The sequence below is a fragment of the Orbicella faveolata genome, unplaced genomic scaffold (genome assembly GCF_042242905.1).
Source record: "Orbicella faveolata isolate gen_17 unplaced genomic scaffold, um_ofav_v1 contig_47, whole genome shotgun sequence".
In the NCBI taxonomy this organism is placed as follows: Eukaryota; Metazoa; Cnidaria; class Anthozoa; order Scleractinia; family Merulinidae; genus Orbicella; species Orbicella faveolata.
In genome coordinates this window covers 4518539-4537772 of record NW_028301577.1, presented here as the reverse complement: position 1 = coordinate 4537772, position 19234 = coordinate 4518539, and the positions used below count along the sequence as shown (strand labels likewise).

Genomic DNA, 19234 nt, shown 5'->3' with positions numbered 1-19234 from the left:
TGGGGCCCGTTTCTCGAAAGCCCCGGAAACTTTTCGGAAACTTTTCCATTTTTAGTCCATCTGAATCTAAAACCAGAGAAGTGCATGCGCCTGAAACTTCTTGTATGGAGAAACCTTCTCTTCATATTAAGAATACGTGAATAAAACAGCTCTGTAATCGTAAGGTTCGAGATTTTGCTGTGGCTTTACGGGCCCGAAAAGTTTTCGGGGCTTTCGAGAAACGGGCCCCTGCTCCGTATTCTTGAAATCAACCCGAAACCATGCGACAACTGTCGAAAGGGACCGAAGAATCCCGAAGATGGCGTAACGCTGCTGTACATTGACTGCGGATTACTGCGGGCATTTGACAGCAGTACCCATGCGCAATGAAAAGGAAAGCTGCCGGCCCACCGGAATCTCCAAGAAAACAGAAAATGTCAAAGGTAGCTTTGGATAAAAACAAAAAGTATGATCGCCAGCTGAGGTAAGGGAAACAGATGCACAATGTAATCCCATAAAATCCATTTTATCAAGAACGCAGGAACAAGCGGAACGCGCAGAAGGTCGCTCTCTTCTCTGTTATGACTCCTCTCGGGTGGTTGAAACCTTTGAGAACTGATCGGCGGTTGAAGACGGAAGCTGGCAGTTTACACATTTTATTGTGATCTTGAGTTGGCTACTCCACGGAGTCGGGGATATGTGGTACAGAACGTTTGGTAGCCTGCACACTCATATAACAGTACATCAGCTGATGACAGTATGAGCTTATGTGTCGATCGATCTCTATCTGACAGCAGCAATCTTTTTAAAGCCTTAAATTTTTTTTTTCGTTACTACAGCATTTGCTTGGGTTATTTTGTTTTTGTTTTTTCGTTCTTTTTATTTTCCTTTCCACAATTTTCCTGACTGGTTAATGTTCATTTTACTTAATCCCGCTGAAATCCATAACAACACCTGCTGTGGGGGAGGGGAAAGGGCATAGCCACACTGTTTTTGGGGAGAGGAAGGGCAGGGTAGTCTTTTACTCCCAACTTCTTTCCCCTTCCTTTGGGTTTCCCAGCTCTTGCTTTTTCTTTTGCAAAATATTATGCAATGTTGTAACAAAACCTTCCTCCTGAACGCCACCACCTTGGGAAGGTGCCACTTCCCAACCCTCCATTCTCCCGTCTTCCATGAATTTTTTATTGCCTATACCCCTGGTCCTGTGAGGATGATTTTTCTTATAAAGACATTCAGGTCAAAAAGTTTTGCCTGCCTGTGAAAACCAGTCACCTTCCTGCTGGAAATGTTAAGCAACCCCTGTGTCATGCAGATGCTGTATATTCTGCTCACTCTCAGAGAGAGGAAAATCTAACACTGTTTGGGACAGAGAGGGTAAAGTTTGTCAGAGGAACTTGAAAGTAACACTTCAAGTTTAAACTTGACGTGTCTCCACAGTTTTGTCACTCCTTGAAGTATTCCCAGGTTTGTGTCAAAAAAGTTGATTATCCAAAAATAAACACAAGTTGTAAGTCCTTTAGTGTCTTTAGTTTGTTTACACCCACTTTTAGTATTACGTGCATAGGTGACATCTTTCCACGTGCCATCTCTCAACATACTATATGTAACCTGGCCTACCAATTGACTTCTTTATGGTTGAACTCATCTTTTAGTCCCAAAAGATGGATTTGTTTGACATCAAGCTAAGGTTAGAAGTATCAAGGAATCATTCTGTGAATATTTAATGCGGTTGCGGTCCAATGCTACCGGAAGTCACTATCGAGAGCTGATTGATTACACTCAAATTGTTTGATTTAACCCGTAAATCAGGAAACATGCGAAGTCCACAATCTTCTTCAGCCATTTGGGGTCAGTAATTATTATTTTTTTTGTCATTTCTTTCCACTAATAACTGGAAAAATTGCCAGTTTCACAGTTAAATGGGCTTTCAGCCCTTTACTTATATAGCTTGTCAAAAGATATCATGTCAAGAGATGGTCAAAAGGGGTTGCCTATGCATGTAACGCTTAGAGCAGGTGTAAATCGGAAATCAGGATTGGATGACCACAAGGGTAAAGAGAATTATTAATTAATTGTTTAACTTGAAAAAAATCCTAATCCTTACAGTTACATATTTATCTATAATTTATGTTAAGAGATGTTTTTAATTTTCTTTTAGGTTATGGGGAGATCATGGGCAAGAAGCTTTAGAAGGAGCTAAGATTTGCTTGATAAATGCATCAGCCACTGGGACTGAAATTTTAAAAAACCTTATTCTTCCAGGTAGTGTTCTGCTCACATGAATTTTCATTTAATGACCTCCTAGTCAGCTCAAAGTGAAGTGTCTGGAACACTTAATCCCTTGCACAAAGCCAGACATATCATTTTCTTCCTTTCCCAATTTTCATTCAGTTGAACCTTTTTTGCTTGGTTTTCAGGTATAGGATCATTCACTATTGTGGATGGTCAGAAAGTTACTGGGGAAGATGTTGGTAATAAGTGAGTACATGTAAATTAAGTGGAACATAGTGTCTCTACACCAGCTATCACTCAATCTCCTACACAGCTAAATAGCTGCAGAGCCTGTGCTAGTGAACACAGCAAAAACAGTGCACAGTACATACATCCTTGGCATTGGTTAACACGACAATACCACGGCGCTGTTATAACAGAACATATGTACCGCAGACTTCTAGCTAGATGGGTGTCTAGGTGTCCTACAAGAAAGCTGTTTCATTTTTCACATGTTGCTTTATAAATTGTTCATTTGAGCTGTCCTTTAGCACATTTTGGACACCCTCTCTTCAAATCCTGGGGAGCAGGGAAGAAGGGATGGCTCAGTGGTAAGAGCGCTCACCTCCCACCAATGTGGCCCAGGGTCAACTCCAGCCTGATGTCATATGTGGGTTGAGCTTGCTGTTGGTTCTCGCGGTGCTCCAAGGGTTTTTCTCTGGGTTTTCACGGTTTTCCTCCCTCCCCAAAAACCAACACCCCAAATTATTCCAATTCGACCAGGATAGAGCACCTGCATGAAAACCACCTAAGGCTGATGTGGCTTCCTCTCTAAATATTGTAATTTAAATGCTGAAACAGGACTGGCCAAGATCTGCTCACAGCTGAGAGCATTCAGTTTCTGACAGTCACAATATGCCAACTGACATTGCAGCTAGCCACTAATTTCTCTCCTCTTGAATGAGCAATCATACTGCACCCTACATATGAGTGTAGTGGAACCCACCTTACAGCCACCCCGTTAATACGGCCACCTTGTTATTACAGCTACTTTATTCTGGCTTGAACAAAAGCTCTGTCAGCCATTTTTAACTTGGAAAATATTTATATTTTCCAAGTAGATTTCACTCCATCACTCCTTCACTCCTTCACTCCTTCACTGGGTCACTTCCTGTTAGACATTTGGAACCCTGGGAGGGGGGAACTACCATATGTGAAGGTCAGGGTTGCTCGTCCGAAAATTTGAATTTAACTCCTAAAGAAGACTAATGTGGTAATGATTGATTTGCTTCCTACACTTATCTGTTGTAAAAGATCCTATTGATTCATTTGGTATTCTTGTGAATTATTGCTGCAACGTATTCTCTGTTGCAGCTTCTTTTTGAACAAAGACAGTATTGGAAAGGTAAGGGAATCAATTTTGTTTCATCAATGTTTAATTTTTACAGCAACCATTAAAGAATTCTTAAACAGCTTGCAAATCCAGGTATATGCGGTACAGTACTGAACTACAGTTATATATAAACGCAGTCAGATTGATTCTGGTAATAATAATTGTTAGCAAGTGGAAGAAAGTATCACCATAAATTTAAAAACCACATCTTGTATATCCATGTACAAGAGGTCTTTGGCATTTAAGGCAGTTTCTCATATAATTATAGTTTTCTTAAGAACTAATGGACCAGTACCATGAGGAATAACCATGATTGTGTTTTCTTTTTCCATGTACATTTGGAATATATTTAATGATCCTCTTTTCAAGGCTTGAGAGAGTTGGTGCCTGAAGGCAAGAGTAGGGCTAGGCAATATTTTTTCTTTTTTTATGATTTGATAAACTTTTTCTTTTGTTAGTCTCGTGCTGAATGTACCACTGAGTTTCTTCTTGAATTAAATTCAGATGTTTCAGGAGATTTCATAGAGGAGGTAGTGTATGAGAACATAATTATTTTCATTGTACTCCATCCATGAAAAGGGAAAAAAAGAATTATTAATAGTAACCTCTGTTCATTAATAGCTACTTTAAATTAATATCAATCGAAAAATTCTATGAACCAACTGTAGTTCACACCTTTAAGATGAATAAGTACAATAAACGTACAGGTAATGTGTCTAATATAACATACTGAAATGAGAAAATCCCTTAGTTACGTGAACTTGAATGAACATTATTTTGTTACACAAGAAGTCAAAAGGCTGTTATTAAAAATTCCTCACAGTACAGAAGTGATGAGTTCATTATAACGACACAATTCACTTTTAATTTTTAATTTTCTTCCTCTATCCAAGTGGACCTGTTGAAACAGACTGAGTTGATCCAAAACTCAAATTTATGTTGATTCAATTTACAAAAGATTTATGAAGAGGATGTACGATGAGTCAAGTTGGTGGTTTTTTTTTATGTGTGCTGACATCCTTAAAAATATAGCATTGATGTAGTGTGAACCTGATGAATGGCCTATTAATTAACTATTAAAATTTGTGGTTCTTTCTGTTAGACAACGGAATGCCTATTAAGAGAAAACAGTGAATTCTTCAAGTCATTTACTGTTGTCATAGCTACACAACTGCCTGAAGAGTAAGTTGTAACACATTAACTAAGGATGCATTACTTTTAGTGATGGAAGCTAGTAATTAATCTGGTTTATATCTGTTGGGCTTTTTAGGAGGTGGGGAGGGGATGGGTGGGGGTTAGTCAGGTGGGATGATGGTTGTTGTCCCTGTAAGCTTTTTAAAGTTATGGGGTATTTTTTATCAACAAAAAATTAACACATTTTTTATGAATATCAAAAAGTTTATCTTTTATTTTCAGAACTTTGTTAAAACTTGGTTCATTGCTATGGTCAAGCAACATTCCTTTATTAGTATGCCGCTCATATGGCTTCATTGGTTGCATGAGAATTGTGCTACAAGAGCACTGTGGTAAGCATCAACATTCATGTACTCGGCAACAGCCTGAGTGCCGCTAGGTCTACCTAACAAGTGTTGAATCTACGATCTTTTGCTCAGTATTAGGAAGCACTATCACTGGAATACTTAAATGAATCTGCAAAAATGTTCATTATCGTAAAATTTGATATCAGTTTTATCAATATTTTACTGTAATTCTGTTATTTCCTGCAGTTGTTGAATCACACCCTGATAATGCACATCCTGATCTCAGATTAGACAGACCATTCCCTGGCCTTGTGGAATATGTTGATGCCTTAGATCTTCATACCATGACAAAACAGGTAAAAAAAAATTATCATTATCAGTCGTTTGGTTTATCCCTGAAAAAAACATACAACAAAAACAACTGGTTATCAAGACAAGAGAAGGCAACATTTATTTCTACTGTAGGTCACACAAATATATTTTAAATTAATAGATTTACCATGTATTTAGTACCAAATATTGTACCACGTTAGCACATAAGCATTGTGACAAGTGTACATATTTTAGAATGTCAGTATGATGTTAAGATGCTGATATTCTAACATATCCTCGTCAATGGTACGTTTGTTCATCCATGGTAATAGGAATTTTGCTGTGCTTTTTTGTCTAGGAACATGGACACACACCTTATGTGGTATTGTTGTTAAAGTATTTAAACAAATGGAAAGAAGAGGTGAGTCTTAACATGCACTGTAGTGTATAATACACATGGCAAGAGAAAGAAATATTAATTATTATGTTTCTTTCTTTTGCCATGTGTATGAGAAATTACAATAATATATTGCCATAGTGATAACACCATTGCTTAATCATACTACACTGTTCATTTGCAAAATGGAAATGCCACACTGACCATTTTTGCCACCATAGCCTTCTTGGCCACCTTTGTCACCCTGATCACATTTGTAACCCTCCCCACCCTCACATCTCTGGCACATTTCACCACCCCCCACCCCCCACCCTTGCCACCCTTGTCACTGCCACCCTCAGCTGGCAACCCCGGTCACCCTTTCTAGTGTGGCCAGTTCACCACCCTTTCCACCCTAACCAACCTGGCATCCCTGTTTATTTTAACCACCCTTGCCATTCTGGCTGCTGTTGGCAGTCTTGTTGCTCTTTGGTTCCTTGACACCCTCACTTGTCTGGCCACCCTGGCTGCCCCCTCCACCATTGTCGCCCTCACTGCCCTTGCCACCCTTGCCTCCCTCAACATCTTCAGCACCCTGGCTACCCTTGCCACTTTCGCCACACTCAGCACCCTTGTCACTCTGGCCACATTTGCCACCCTTGCCACCCTGGTCTCCTGATTATCTTCTATTCCTTATTTTCTTAACAGCATAATGGTAGACCACCACAAAATTACAAAGAAAAAGACTTGCTTAAACAAATGCTAAGAGGAGGTTAGTATATTGCAGAGATGACAGGGTTTCTGATAACTCTTTACACAGATGTCATTATGGCTGGTCATGCCCCCCTTCCTATGTGGGAGGGATGACTGCATGACAAGCCCAAAGGAGATCTGTGTACGATGCTAGGTATTCTGAGAGATCTTTTGCTGTTTTCTAGAATGCATTCTGAACAAGTTTTTATTGTTTTGTGTCTGTGTTAAAACACATGCAGTTTTTTCACCTTGATTCGTTTTGAAACTAAGGTACATGTACATACAAGAAGCACTTGAAAATGGCCAATTTGAAATGAACAAATAATGAGCATTCAATTTTTGAAACCTTTAATGTGAACTGGCATGTCTTGAAGATTCCACATATCTAAGTGTGATTACAGCTGTATTCTGTCCAATGTTTTCTGCCTTGTCAGGAATTTTAGTCAACAAAGATGGTGTGCCTGAAGAGGAGGAGAACTTTGACGAGGCCATTAAAGCGGTGAACTCGGCTCTTGTTCCTACTAAGGTAAGATAAGTACTGTGGGAGCTTGACGTAGGTACTTGTTACTGTGCCTCTTGTGCCACTTGCTGACACAAGCCCGGAGTACTGGCAATGAGTGCGGCAGGCAGCTCTTGCATCCAGGACAACACTCACCCCTACCTTCTCTCACATGAACTTTCATTTTTAATGTACATGACTAATCACTTTATTAACATTTTGTTGTATTAACAGATACCTAGTGACATTTCTCAAATTTTTTCTGATGATGCGTGTAGTAATATTATTGAATCTGTAAGTATGAAATTTTCTTTAAATCCTTTGTTCATTTACATGAAATAGAAAATAAACATTTCTATAGTTGACAGGAGTTTCAGGTTTTCTCATCAGAATAACTTAATTACGTTTTCTGGGATTTGTCAGCAACTGCAGAGACAATTTTTCATTGACTGACATATTCTCAGAGGAGGAGAATTTATGTTTTGAATTTGGAATTGAAATCAGTGTTAACTCAGTGTATTACCTTATCTTTATCCTCTTTAGAGTAGTTCCTTCTGGATTTTAGCAAAGGCAATGAAAGAATTTGTAGAAACTGAGGGGGAAGGTAAGTTTGTCTGTTAGTCTCCTTTGCTTATTTGTTTCTTCATTTGTTTGTTCTTCCCTTCATTCATTTATTCGTTCAAATGTTTTTTTCCCTTTATTCCTCTGTTGTTCCTTTAAACATTTTTGTGTTCAATCATTCATCTCTTTGTTTATTCATTTATTCAGCTTTTTTATTTGTTTGCTCATTCTTTCACTTATTAGCATGGTTCGTACTTGACATAGTTTGTAGTTCTACCAGTTCTATAGTGTCAGAACACTGTTGTTTAAAACTGACAATTTATTGTTCTAAGGAGCCCTTCCTTTAAGAGGATCAATTCCAGATATGACAGCAGATTCAAAAAGATACATTGAGCTTCAAAATCTGTAAGTGTTTTAAATGACCTTTGAGATAATTTAGAAGATGTGAAAATGTCTGTTACATGTATTTTGCTTTCTCAGTGATTTCTAGTGTCTTTGTGTAACTTGGTGGTATTTGTGTAGTATTTGAAACAAAGCTTTCATCTTGTAGTCCACTAAAGAATATGTGATTAGGATCTGCAACCAAGTCTGAGCAAAAGGCACAAGGAGGGGGAGATCTTTTCCATCATCCCCCTCCATCCCCCCCCTCCATCCCCCTCCATCCCCCTCCTTCCCCCTGTCCCTCCCTGCCTCATTATTTTCCCCTACCCTATCTTCCATCTTAACTCCACTCCCTATGCCAAATTCCAGTTGTGCCCTTTGTTTTGTATTATCGATTCAAAGCTTAGGCTTGGAGAAGATTGGAGGACAAAATAGAAAAATACTGAAGGTCAAATAATTGAGAGGTACTTCAACAATCTGTGTCTTGTCCAATTATCCAGATATCAAGACCAAGCAAGAAAAGACATTGCTGCAGTAACTCAAAGAGTGCATAGAATACTACTTGATTTGGGAAAGGTCTGTTGTTTGAAATCTTTCAGTTGATTGAAAATTGAGCTTTATGGTTGTTATCAAAGATACCTTTCTCTGCATGTTGAGTACGTACCGAGATTTCCAATAAAAGAATTTTTTTTGTTTTCAGTACTGTATAAGTTTGTTTTGCTTTGGCATGTTTTGGATTGTTTTGCTTCGTTTTTGCATTTTGTTTTGCTTTCCTTGTTATAAGGTGTACTATTTTTATAATTGACCAGTGTCAGTTTCTATTGTTGTGTCTAAAGAATTTCTAGTATTGCCAGAGGTGATAGTTGGGCTCACCTCAAGGCCCTTTTTAACAAGCTTTTGCATGAACATAGCAGAAGACTACTTTTGTTTGTTTGTTTGTTTGTTTATTCACTTATACATCCTTTGTTTTGTAGTCAACAGACACCATTCCAGATTCTGAAATTAGGCTTTTCTGTAAGTAAGAACGTTGTAACTTTCCGTGACCTTCTTACCATGTGCTTCCATTGATCACAGAAGCTTTGTGTTTCTCAAAGCGTTCGTTACTGATAAAACACATCCTTTTTCGGGGAATGAGCAGTTTTCGTTGCATTTAGATCATCAGGCCTTTTAATTGTCAACTTGTTTTGTTTTTGCAGGTAAAAATGCGTCCTTTTTGAGGTTAGTCCGAGGTCGGTCATTGGCGGAGGAATGCGAGCCTTCAGTTGCCAAGGCAAATGAATTAGGTACGTTGTCTTTGAGTTATTGTTAGGATTAAAAGTGACTAACCAGCGGAGAACCATTCAAGTTAAAATGGTAGTTATTAGTATTTGATGTAGGCCTCCGATACCCGCAAGCACTGAATCGCAGGGTAAGAACTAATGTATTTGCAAACCGCTGCCGTTGGTGCCTGGGACCTAAACAACCAACTGCCATCAAAAAAATACATTTTTTATAAATTCCATTTTTCACCATCGGGTTGGTGGTAAATGCGTTCAAATCACTGCTGACTTGATTTAAGAAAAGAACTGAAATGTAAAACGTTTGGTGCTAATCATTTCAAGTTAGATCTGACCATGTCTAAGTGTTTTTGTTAAATATTATATTGAATTTTTTTATTCATCAGGTGGTTTTCTTGATGATCCAGACAGCAATGTTGTATTCTATATCTTGTTAAAAGCAGTGGATAGATTTTATACGCAATATCACCGATATCCAGGTATGTATTAAAAAACGAATCAAACATCAACGGAGATATTTTTTTCTGCATTTGTACCACTGTTTCCGTCAAAGTGCAAAAGACACTGCCGTGACATTGGTGAGACGTCGGTGCAACATGATACAGTAATGCTATGGTATTAATGCGGTACTGGGCCAGTGCTGATGTTGTACCGCGATCACTGTTAAAAGGACGAATGCTTTTACCTGAAAGGTAGATTTTTGCTGACTTTGTCGTTGTCCTTAGTCCAACAAAACCTTCCCCATTCTTAACGTTCCTTCCTCGTTGGGGATTCTGTATCTAATTGCATAGTTTTAAGGGAGAAGAATCAATAACTGAAGTCGCGGCACTTTTTACTTTTTTCAGGATATTTCGATGAACAAGTAGAGGCTGATGTTGTTAAGTTAAAGGTGCGTTGGCTTGTGACCTGCGCAGTAGTCAACGTGATTAATATTTAACTATACTACTGAGCAGGTGGAGGTGCGGTGGCCTCATGGTTAGTGCGCTCATCTCCAGATCAAGTAGTCCGGGCTCGAGTCCTGGCCGGGGACATTGCGTTGTCTTTTTGGGCAAGATACTTCACTCTCACAGTGCCTCTCTCCACCCAGGTGTATAAATAGGTACCGGCGAACTTAATGCTGGTGGTAACCCTGCGATGGACTAGCATCCCATCCATGTGGACTGGTAGAAACATTCCTAGTCGCTTCATGCTATAGAAACCTGAGATAGGCGCCGGCCTGATGGGCCACTTGGTATGCAGACTTTACCTTACCTACTGAACACTACTTGCTAATGTCACGGTTTGGTTTGCAATTATTCCCGTGGCTTCCATAGTTGCATCAATGGCTCTTTTCACGGTTACCTTTGCTCATTTGCATTTCAATAAAATCTAGCATGTATGCGAGGCAATTTCGGGCTATTTTGTAGTTTTAGCCCGAAATTGCCTCGCATCCACGTTGGATTACATTGTAATGCAAATGAGAAAAATTAACCGTGAAAAGGACTATTGGCAAGTGATTGGTGAAGTTGTCTCGTCCCACTCCCTCCCCAACTTTTAATTGATTCGTCCCACCTCCCCGAGTCTTCCACACCTGATTCAAAGATAGTCAACAATCGCCTATACAGTGCACTTCGCTAACACTCTTTGATTTTATTTTCAGAGTTGCCTAAGCTCTTTGCTTCAGGAGTGGTCAGTGAGCGCGGATGTGAAGGAGGAGTACGTTCATGAAATGTGAGTATAATAATTTATTTAGCAATAAACTTAGCAATAATAAGATCGCTGTACGCTAAAGATAGTAATTTCATCTCTCGGTTTCAGGTGCCGATATGGAGCCAGTGAATTGCATTCTGTTGCCGCTTTTATTGGAGGTAATTAGTATGGCTACACGTATGAATGCGAGTGCAATTAAGTCAGACTTACGCTACAAGTGAACAAACAATTAAGAATATTTCAGTGTTGGTTCAGCCCTAGCTCGAAAATCGGACGTTTTTATGCAAAGGATGTAGTTTTAAAGTAAAACTTTTGTTGCATTTAGGTATCTTAGACTGCTTGTCCTTTTCAGGCGCAGCAGCCCAGGAAATCGTGAAGCTTGTAACACATCAGTTTGTACCGTTTAATAACACGTATATCTACAATGGGATCACAGGCTCCTCTACCACTTTACAGCTTTGAATTCTTTTCTTCGACCGACAAACCTCTTCCTACAGTGTAGGTCAGAACAGAAAAACACAAGCCGCAGTGGAATATTCCTGCGTCCTCGAGAGATATGCGGAAACCTTGATTATAGATTTGGTTGTTTGCAGTTCAGCAGCAAACAAGGAGTTTTTTCTAAGACACCAGCGGCTCGTCTCGGATCTTTGTAAATAGTTAGGATCTTGGAAAATTCCTGTAATAAAATGTTTTATTGTATTTTCAAAGCAGTCACTAAAGCCCGTCCACACCAGGGACCACACTATACCCTCCGTCCACACTATGCCGGAGAAATTTGAAAACGGCTTAAACACATCAAATGACGACACTAAATGTAATTTTCTATTTTTTTGTTAGATGACCTACCAGATTAAGAATTATGAAAAAAATGCAATATTTAAAATAAAGTTTAAAAAAGTTATTCTTAAAATACATGCTGAATTATGCCAAATATATACATGCTTAATTATGCTATACGAGATGTAATTCTTAAAAATTCCTAACACTTGCTTGTGCAAAAATCATACTAATAGGCCATTTCCGAGTTACCTTGTGCCTCTGTTTCAAACCGAGTTCTCGTGCAAAACCTTTCATTTGAAAATGAGTTTGATTTGCACGAAAATGAACCTGTAGGCGGAACACATTTTCATATGAATGGTTTCGCGCGAAGACTCGTTTTGACATAGAGGCACAAGGCAACTCGGAAATGGTCTATTAAAACGTGAAAATCGCGCAATTTAGTACGTGCGAAAATTACCTGGAGTTTAACAAATTGACGTCCGCTTTTCATACGCCTGTCTTGTTATCTATCTATCTATCTATCTATCTATCTATCTGTCTGTCTGTCTGTCTGTCTGTCTGTCTGTCTGTCTGTCTATCTATCTTATTGATCATGAATTTGGTCATAACATTATCAAAGTAGCTGTGGATCCACTCGGCTATAGCCTCGTGGATCCACAGACTTTTACAATAAATTGTCAAATTGTCCGCTCTCGCTCGTTGACGCGTCACATAAATTATGAATTCATCTGTCTGTTCGCATATTGACAATGAAGTTTAGTCAATGAGCGCGCGAGAATTTCTGTAGTTATTGTAAAAATGGTATTTGCATATTCATGCCATGTGTTGTTCCTCTGACTGAGTACCATTGACTGATATTATTAGTATAAATTTACTAGTGTTCAATCTATCACGAATGCTGTTCTCTGACTGGTTACGTTACTCACTATCTATTCTGTTGTAGATAGCGAGTAGCCTAGCAGTGTGTAGTTGTTAACAAAATGACGGCCGCTTCTTGGCGTTTTCGAAGTGTCTGTGAAGAGGATTTAGATAAAATTTTGAACGACTAGTAGATTTGTACTATAACGTTTAGATTATTGGCTCGAGATTTCTTTGCGTAATAGTTGACTTGGGCTGCACCCTTGTCAACTATCAAGCCATAGATATCTCTAATTATTGACCATTAACTAGAAGTAGATTTTCTTTAATTGTACTGTTTTGTTTCCACCTTGCAATATGTTATCTTCCATTCTCGTGCCGGAATGATCCGATGTAAATGTTTGATGGTCTTCAGCTTACATTGAGAGGCCAGTTTCTTTGGTCACCTGATTGAGATCATTTTCGATTGATAATATATATTCAACAAAAGGGGAAAATGTAGATCCCTGCAGACAACCCCTTTCTACATTCCTCTATAGTTAACAGAGGGAAATGGTTAAGAAACATGGCAAAGTTCCTTGTATATTTTTGTTGGCTATTTTGGGGTTGGCCCTGCACAAAACCTAGCAAAATACAATATAAATCATAGCCTAGTTGTTTACTTCTTTGACCATTTCCGTTTATTAACTATGGTTCCTCTACTGACTTGTAGTTGCTTCTAACCTAACTCTGTTCTTTTTTTGAAAACGGTTGAGCTAAGTTTAATTAAGGCGTTGTTACAAAAGCGATATGTTTGCAGTTTTGTGGTGGACAAAGAGAGTAAATGCTGTGCTCATGTTCCGCGACTTTTTTGCAGTCCAAATCTCTTTTCCAGTTTTCAACTAGTCTTGTTGCTCTCACACTGATTATCAGTTCCTTCTTTCAGCCGACAAGCCCCGGAGAACTCAATTTAGGTTTAATGGTTAATTACTTTAGACTGTAATTTTTCAAATGTGTTGTCAACAACCGGCAGTACCGTAATCGGCCTGCTGTTTCTAATTTCCTTCCTTTCATTACTCTTTGATGCTGGCATCGTTCCACCGCGTCTCTATGCCAGCCAATAAACTATTTCCCTTTTCTATGTTGGCATTGAAAAGTTTAGTAAGGGTGGTGCCAGAAAAAAGAAATATATACTTTTGCATTTTTATGAATAATAGCCCTTTTCACGGTTAATTTTTCTCATTTGCATTACGATGTAATCCAACGTGGATGCGAGGCAATTTCGGGCTAAAACTACAAAATAGCCCGAAATTGCCTCACATACATGCTAGATTTTATTGTAATGCGAATGAGCAAAGGTAACCGTGAAAAGGGCTATTGCTTTCGCAGAGTCCAAGGCAGCCTCGATCTTATGATCCTCTCTCTTACTCGAGGAAGAGAGGACCCTGGGAACGAGGTTGAGTTCAAGGACGCCGTTTCTCACGCCTGTTTTATAAGATAAAATGTAAGACGCTTGGTCTGTTGGAGTTCTTGTTCTTGTTATTCTGGCCGCGTGGATTGCCAAAAAAGGAAAATGATGAAGCTGGAGCCTTTAATGCAACGCATAAGGTCAAACAGCTTAACAGTTTTGGGGATCCTGAGCAGCAGTAGTAGTTGTGGGTTTTGGTGCCCCTCCCTCAATCGAGGCATCTTGTTCAACCTCCACATCCCCCGCATCCTCCACAGCCTCCACAGCCTCCACAGCCTCCGTAATCTTCAGAGCTCACTGCTTCCGCTCTTCTCTCTCTTTCCTCCTCCTGCTTTCTTCTCTCTTCTGCCTTTTGCTTTCTTCTCAACTCCTTCTCCTTCTCTCTTCTCTCCTTTTCTACTCTCTTTTTCCATTCCCTTTCTTGTTTCCTCTTTCTTTGCTTCTCTTTTTCTTCCTTCACTTCTTTTTCCTTCTCCTCTTTTCTCTTCTCCTCTTCCTCTTCCTTTCTTAGCTCTTCTGCTTGTCGTATCAGATTTCTTCTTCTTCTTCCGTCTTCAGTTTCAAAGCCAAACTCCTTGTCAAGATCATAACTTGCGTATTTCAAATTTGGACCATAGCGAAGCCCTCGAGGCGTGCAGCACATCAGTGCAGCATTTGTAGGTACCATCGTGCTGTAGTACCCCGCAGCCAAAATCATCGGTGAAAGTCGATCAGCCTGTCTGTGCATATGATAACAGGGCCAGAACTCTCTCGATTCTTTTGGAAAGTACGGTTTGCACAACAGGTACAGAATTGACACTGACATTGCAAGGGCGAGAATCTCTGGTATGTCTTGGCAAACTGATGGAGAAATGGTAATTTCACCTTTCTTTAAGTCAACCCTGACGAAGCTGCCGATGTTGAAATTCACCTCGTACAAACCTCCGTTGAATTTGTTAACAGTGCACCAACCATGTTGCCGTTGCAGTTTAAAGAACTTTATCTCCACAAAGCAGTTTGGGTCATCCCCATGAGCGGCCTCCACCTCTTTCCACTTGCCAATGCACACACCATAATCCTTCTGGCCTCTCACAAGCATGGCTCTCTCCTCCCACGCATCGTTAAGAAAAGCGCATGTCTTCCGGTCTTCAATTGCATCTACATGTGGTAGCGCAGTTGGACTTAGCAAATGAGCTGTTGCCACAGTGTTTTCGTCAGGATCCAAGATTTCCGCTGCAGATAACGGATTGTTTCCTTGATTAGAGTGGACGACTCGGCAGTGGAGTAATTCGTTTCCACGTCTTGAATCTATGAAATAATGAGTAAACGACTCACACGGCAAAATTGGCCTAGCCATGTCTTCTGGTGACAGCGTTAAATGTGGGCAGCTAAGGATGCTGAGTGGATGATCAAACTGCGTAAAGAACGTACACGGTTCGAGAGTAAATCTAGGTTCTTGGAATCTTGCAAAATTCACACGAATGGTGATTCTCACTTTATAGCTTCCAGCGTTAAGGTCAACATCTAAAGCAATATCAGGGAATCTTCTTTCCTCCTTTCCTTTAAAAGCACTCAAGCATTTTGAAATGTCCACTTGGTCGCTCGCTAGCTGTTCTCCAATGGGGTCTGTCGTCGCAGAAAGTGCAACTACCACTTCAAATACTCCTACGCTTCCATCGTGGCTCACGATAAAAGGAGTGGAATATTTCGAGGTCTTTTTCAAGCCTTGCGAAAAAACTAACGTGTTACTGTGATCCATTAGTCGAATCGAAATTGACTTATGTTTTGCCTGAGACTTTATGACCTCTGCTTTCACTATGTGAACTTGATATTCTGTTCCCTCCGGAACAAGGGCACTAAACGACCTTACATGTTGCGTTTTGGGATCTGGGGGATCACCTCTGTACATAGCCCCTGCTTTGTTTAAACTGCAGCCTGCTTCCTTCCATATTGCCCTGGTTTTTATCGCAGAGTCATACAACTTTGATCCCGTTGTCCTGTCTGTTACGGAGTCGTCGTGCTTGAGTATTCTTCCAAGCCACTTTGTTGTAGTTTGCTTGTATTTAGTTGGATGTAGTTGATGCGCATGCCAGATGAGGTCGAAGTCGTAACATGGAACCAAGAATACAACTGGGTTGTTTTGCTTTAGACGCAGGTGGGTTACGTATCGATCAACAGCGTCTTTGAGGAATCTGTTGTCGCGATAATGAGGTAGAGACACCTGGTAGTAGAATTTGAACTGGCGTTGGCAGGCTTTTTCAAGATTGTACTCGATTCTTGTGCCGCAAGTGCTGCAAGGCTGCGGCACCGGACGTGGATCTTTGTCTAGGTTGATCTCAAACGGTTCGAAAGGGTATCTTTTTTCCCACACACGCTTGGCTCGTAAAAGACCAGCTTGCCTCTGACGTGGTGTCACGGGGTAGTGGTCCACCAACCCCGAAACAATGTTGTCACAATCCTTCTCGTAATGATGTGGTGCTAGCATGTGCACGTGCCATACCCACGCGATGTCCAGAGGGGCAGCTAGGTTTGTTCTCCCATACATGCGTTGCTGAAGAGCTATCAATGGCAGCCAAAGATGCTCATGTCTTCTAATAGCATTTTTAAGAACAGGGCCGGAGAACAGGCTGGGGTGTTCATCGACCAGTCCAAGAAAGTCAAGCAGATTTTTGGCTCCTTGAACAAGATCCAACCCACCAAGTTCTTTTCGAGATTCGCTCTGTCCCATTTGGCTCGACCTGAATCGAGAGCTAGAAAACGAATGTAACATATATAATCATGCAGTATTCCTTACCATCGCAGTACAATAATTTTAAACAAAGCCATTGTCTGTTACTAATCCGGACCAGCTCTGCAGTTCATGGTTGAGTTCATTGTTGAGTTCAGGGTTCATGGCTGAGTTCATGGTTGAAGGTGTTTTTTTTACAAACGTTTTATCAATTAATACGATCTTCGCCATCTTTGGAATAAAGCTTCAGTGAATTGCTATGTTGCCATGCTACTGTCACAATAAATGTTCATCACTTCCTGTTTTACATCATAGTGATTAAATTTTTACACATCAGCACATCTGTTATTAATTATTCTCTGTTATTTTGTTTGACTTTTTTTAAATGTTAGGAAACATCTACTAAAAAGTGGCGGGTAAGGTTTTGCCAGCGGCCAAGAAACCTTTTTATTATACAGACACGAGTGTTTTACTGCAAAATACACCACTCTTAAAATTCATACGAAACCACATCCGGGACTCGGGGGGCGTATTTTCCATATCCTCACCAGTGAAGATATCGATGATTTCACTGATCTTTGGAAATTTTCGGAAAATGTTCGGCAATGTTCGTGTGACCTTCGTACAAGTTTTGGAGAATCTTCGGAAATCTTCGAAAAGTGGTCGGAAATCTTAGGAAAATCGTCAAAAACGCCGTCATCAGTATGTCTATACAATATAAAGAACATTACAAGTTAGCTCGAAGATATGAATTTATGTTCTCGTGGCAAGAACAATATTGTTCTTGCCACTCGAACATAAAATTCATATCGTGTAATATCCTCTCTATCCATCCTTGGAGCTAGTCAGGACGACGCGATATTTCCGGGGGAAGATATTTTCGGTGCAAGATATTTTCAGGCAAAAGCTCTTGATGTAAACTTTCGCCCGTACGACAAATTTAGAAGGAACCAAAACGGACCTTTCCATTTGACTTCCGGCCGAAATTTCTGGATTCTTTGGCGTAATGTTTTGCCTGTTACCTCATCCGAACTTATTTCCTCGGGCTTAGCTCTGCAGTTCATGGTTGAATTCATTGTTGAGTTCATGGTTAAGTTCATGGTTGAATGGCTGAGCAGGCATAACTTTTGTACAGTAAGCATAAACGGATATTGGACTGGACAACGATGACGCACCGAAAGCCATCAAGCTGAATGAGATGACTCCCATTCGCGTCTGATATATTCAAAGAGTGTGCGATGCTTTTCCTTTAAATCTAAGCGTCTGATTACAAAAACCCAGAAATTAAATGCTAGCTCTCTGAGGAGTATTAAAGGTGGTCATTCTTTCCGAGAGTTGCTTTTTTGGGAACCTTTCTTTCTGTGTTCTTTTCTATCAGTAGTGAGGGACACTAACACTTTACTTCCTCCTCGATAGTCTTAGTAGCCTGTCTGAGGTTAGTGAACTTGTTGTGTCTTAGTTTTAGCTATAGTTGTAGTACAAAGTAGAAGCTAAAGTGATCAGAAGTTGTTCCAGTTGATATTTATCAACCAGAGATCGGACATCCGCTTCAGTCGCCGATGATTACGAACAACATAATATTATCCACACTGTTGTCGACACTGGATGGAATTTCTATATCTTGAGCAAAAAAACTCGTTTTTAACAGCTGCGTACTCACCAAACGCTAAGGCTGTGTCCAAAAACCAAGAAAGCCAGAAAAGTATGTCGATGGATCACAGTAAAGGACTCACCTCGTACACAACTGGAAGAGCAAGACCAAAGTGAAATTGCCAACTCTATGCTGGCCAATATACTGTTTACAATAACATCCACTTATTGCTCTGCTACTTAATTGGTTCAAGTTTTTCAGATAGCTGGAGGGCTTACCGCAAAACGTGCAGTTTCGCTTGCTTTGACTTGTTAGAGTTTTTGGTGAGTTTTGCCAGGTTTTGAAGGTGTTTTACAAACGCTTTATCAATTAATACGATCTTCACCATCTTTGGGAAAAAGAGCTTCAGTGAATTGCTATGTTGCGATGCTACTGTCACAATAAATGTTCATCACTTCCTGTTTTGCATGCGTAATGATTAAATTTTTACACATCAGCACATCTGTTATAAATAATTCGATATTATTTTATTCGATTTTTTCAAATGTTAGGAAACATTTACTAAAAGTGGCAGGCGGGGTTTTGCCAGCGGTCAAGAAGCCTTTATAGATCCTCGGAGACCCAGGGGCAGCCAGTCGGAACGACGCGATATTTTTGGGGGAAGATATTTTCGGGCAAAAGCTCTTGATGTAAGCTTTCGCCCAAAAATATCGATCAAACCGGGCCAACCAATAGGAATGGCTCTTACCATTTTTTATTCCTTTTCCGAATTCCCTACATAAGTAAATAGAAGTAGGACAATAAACCGGTTTGACAAAATGGAACGGCAATTTTCGGTCGGAATATTCCGGTTGGAAGGAACCGAAACGAAACTTTCCATGTGACTTCCGACCAAAATTTCCGGAATCTTTGGCATAATGGCAAGCATCCTTAAAACGG

General features: G+C 40.0%; 2 protein-coding genes across 3 annotated transcripts; one reads left to right on the top strand and one right to left on the bottom strand.

The window, feature by feature from the left end:
• Positions 1-188: 188 nt before the first annotated feature.
• On the top strand, positions 189-11611 carry LOC110065586 (NEDD8-activating enzyme E1 regulatory subunit-like). Its single transcript, XM_089278964.1, has 22 exons — positions 189-463; positions 2138-2241; positions 2397-2457; positions 3565-3595; positions 4042-4113; positions 4686-4765; positions 5000-5109; positions 5311-5420; positions 5735-5797; positions 6461-6524; positions 6940-7031; positions 7239-7298; positions 7548-7608; positions 7898-7970; positions 8447-8522; positions 8921-8960; positions 9143-9229; positions 9610-9702; positions 10069-10112; positions 10863-10933; positions 11021-11070; positions 11265-11611. Exons 1-22 carry the CDS (start codon positions 366-368, stop codon positions 11372-11374), a joined length of 1650 nt encoding a protein of 549 aa, XP_089135090.1. The 5' UTR covers positions 189-365; the 3' UTR covers positions 11375-11611.
• Positions 11586-18467, bottom strand: LOC110065970 (uncharacterized). Of its 2 annotated transcripts, XM_020773153.2 has the most exons (2): positions 18365-18467; positions 11586-16726 (listed from the first exon to the last, which is right to left on the bottom strand). In XM_020773153.2, exon 2 carries the CDS (start codon positions 16702-16704, stop codon positions 14224-14226), a length of 2481 nt encoding a protein of 826 aa, XP_020628812.2. In that variant the 5' UTR covers positions 16705-16726; positions 18365-18467; the 3' UTR covers positions 11586-14223. The 2 variants fall into 2 exon arrangements, with proteins under 2 accessions (XP_020628812.2, XP_089135089.1); XM_089278963.1 differs by lacking the exon at positions 18365-18467 and having other exon boundaries at positions 11586-16746.
• Positions 18468-19234: the final 767 nt, after the last annotated feature.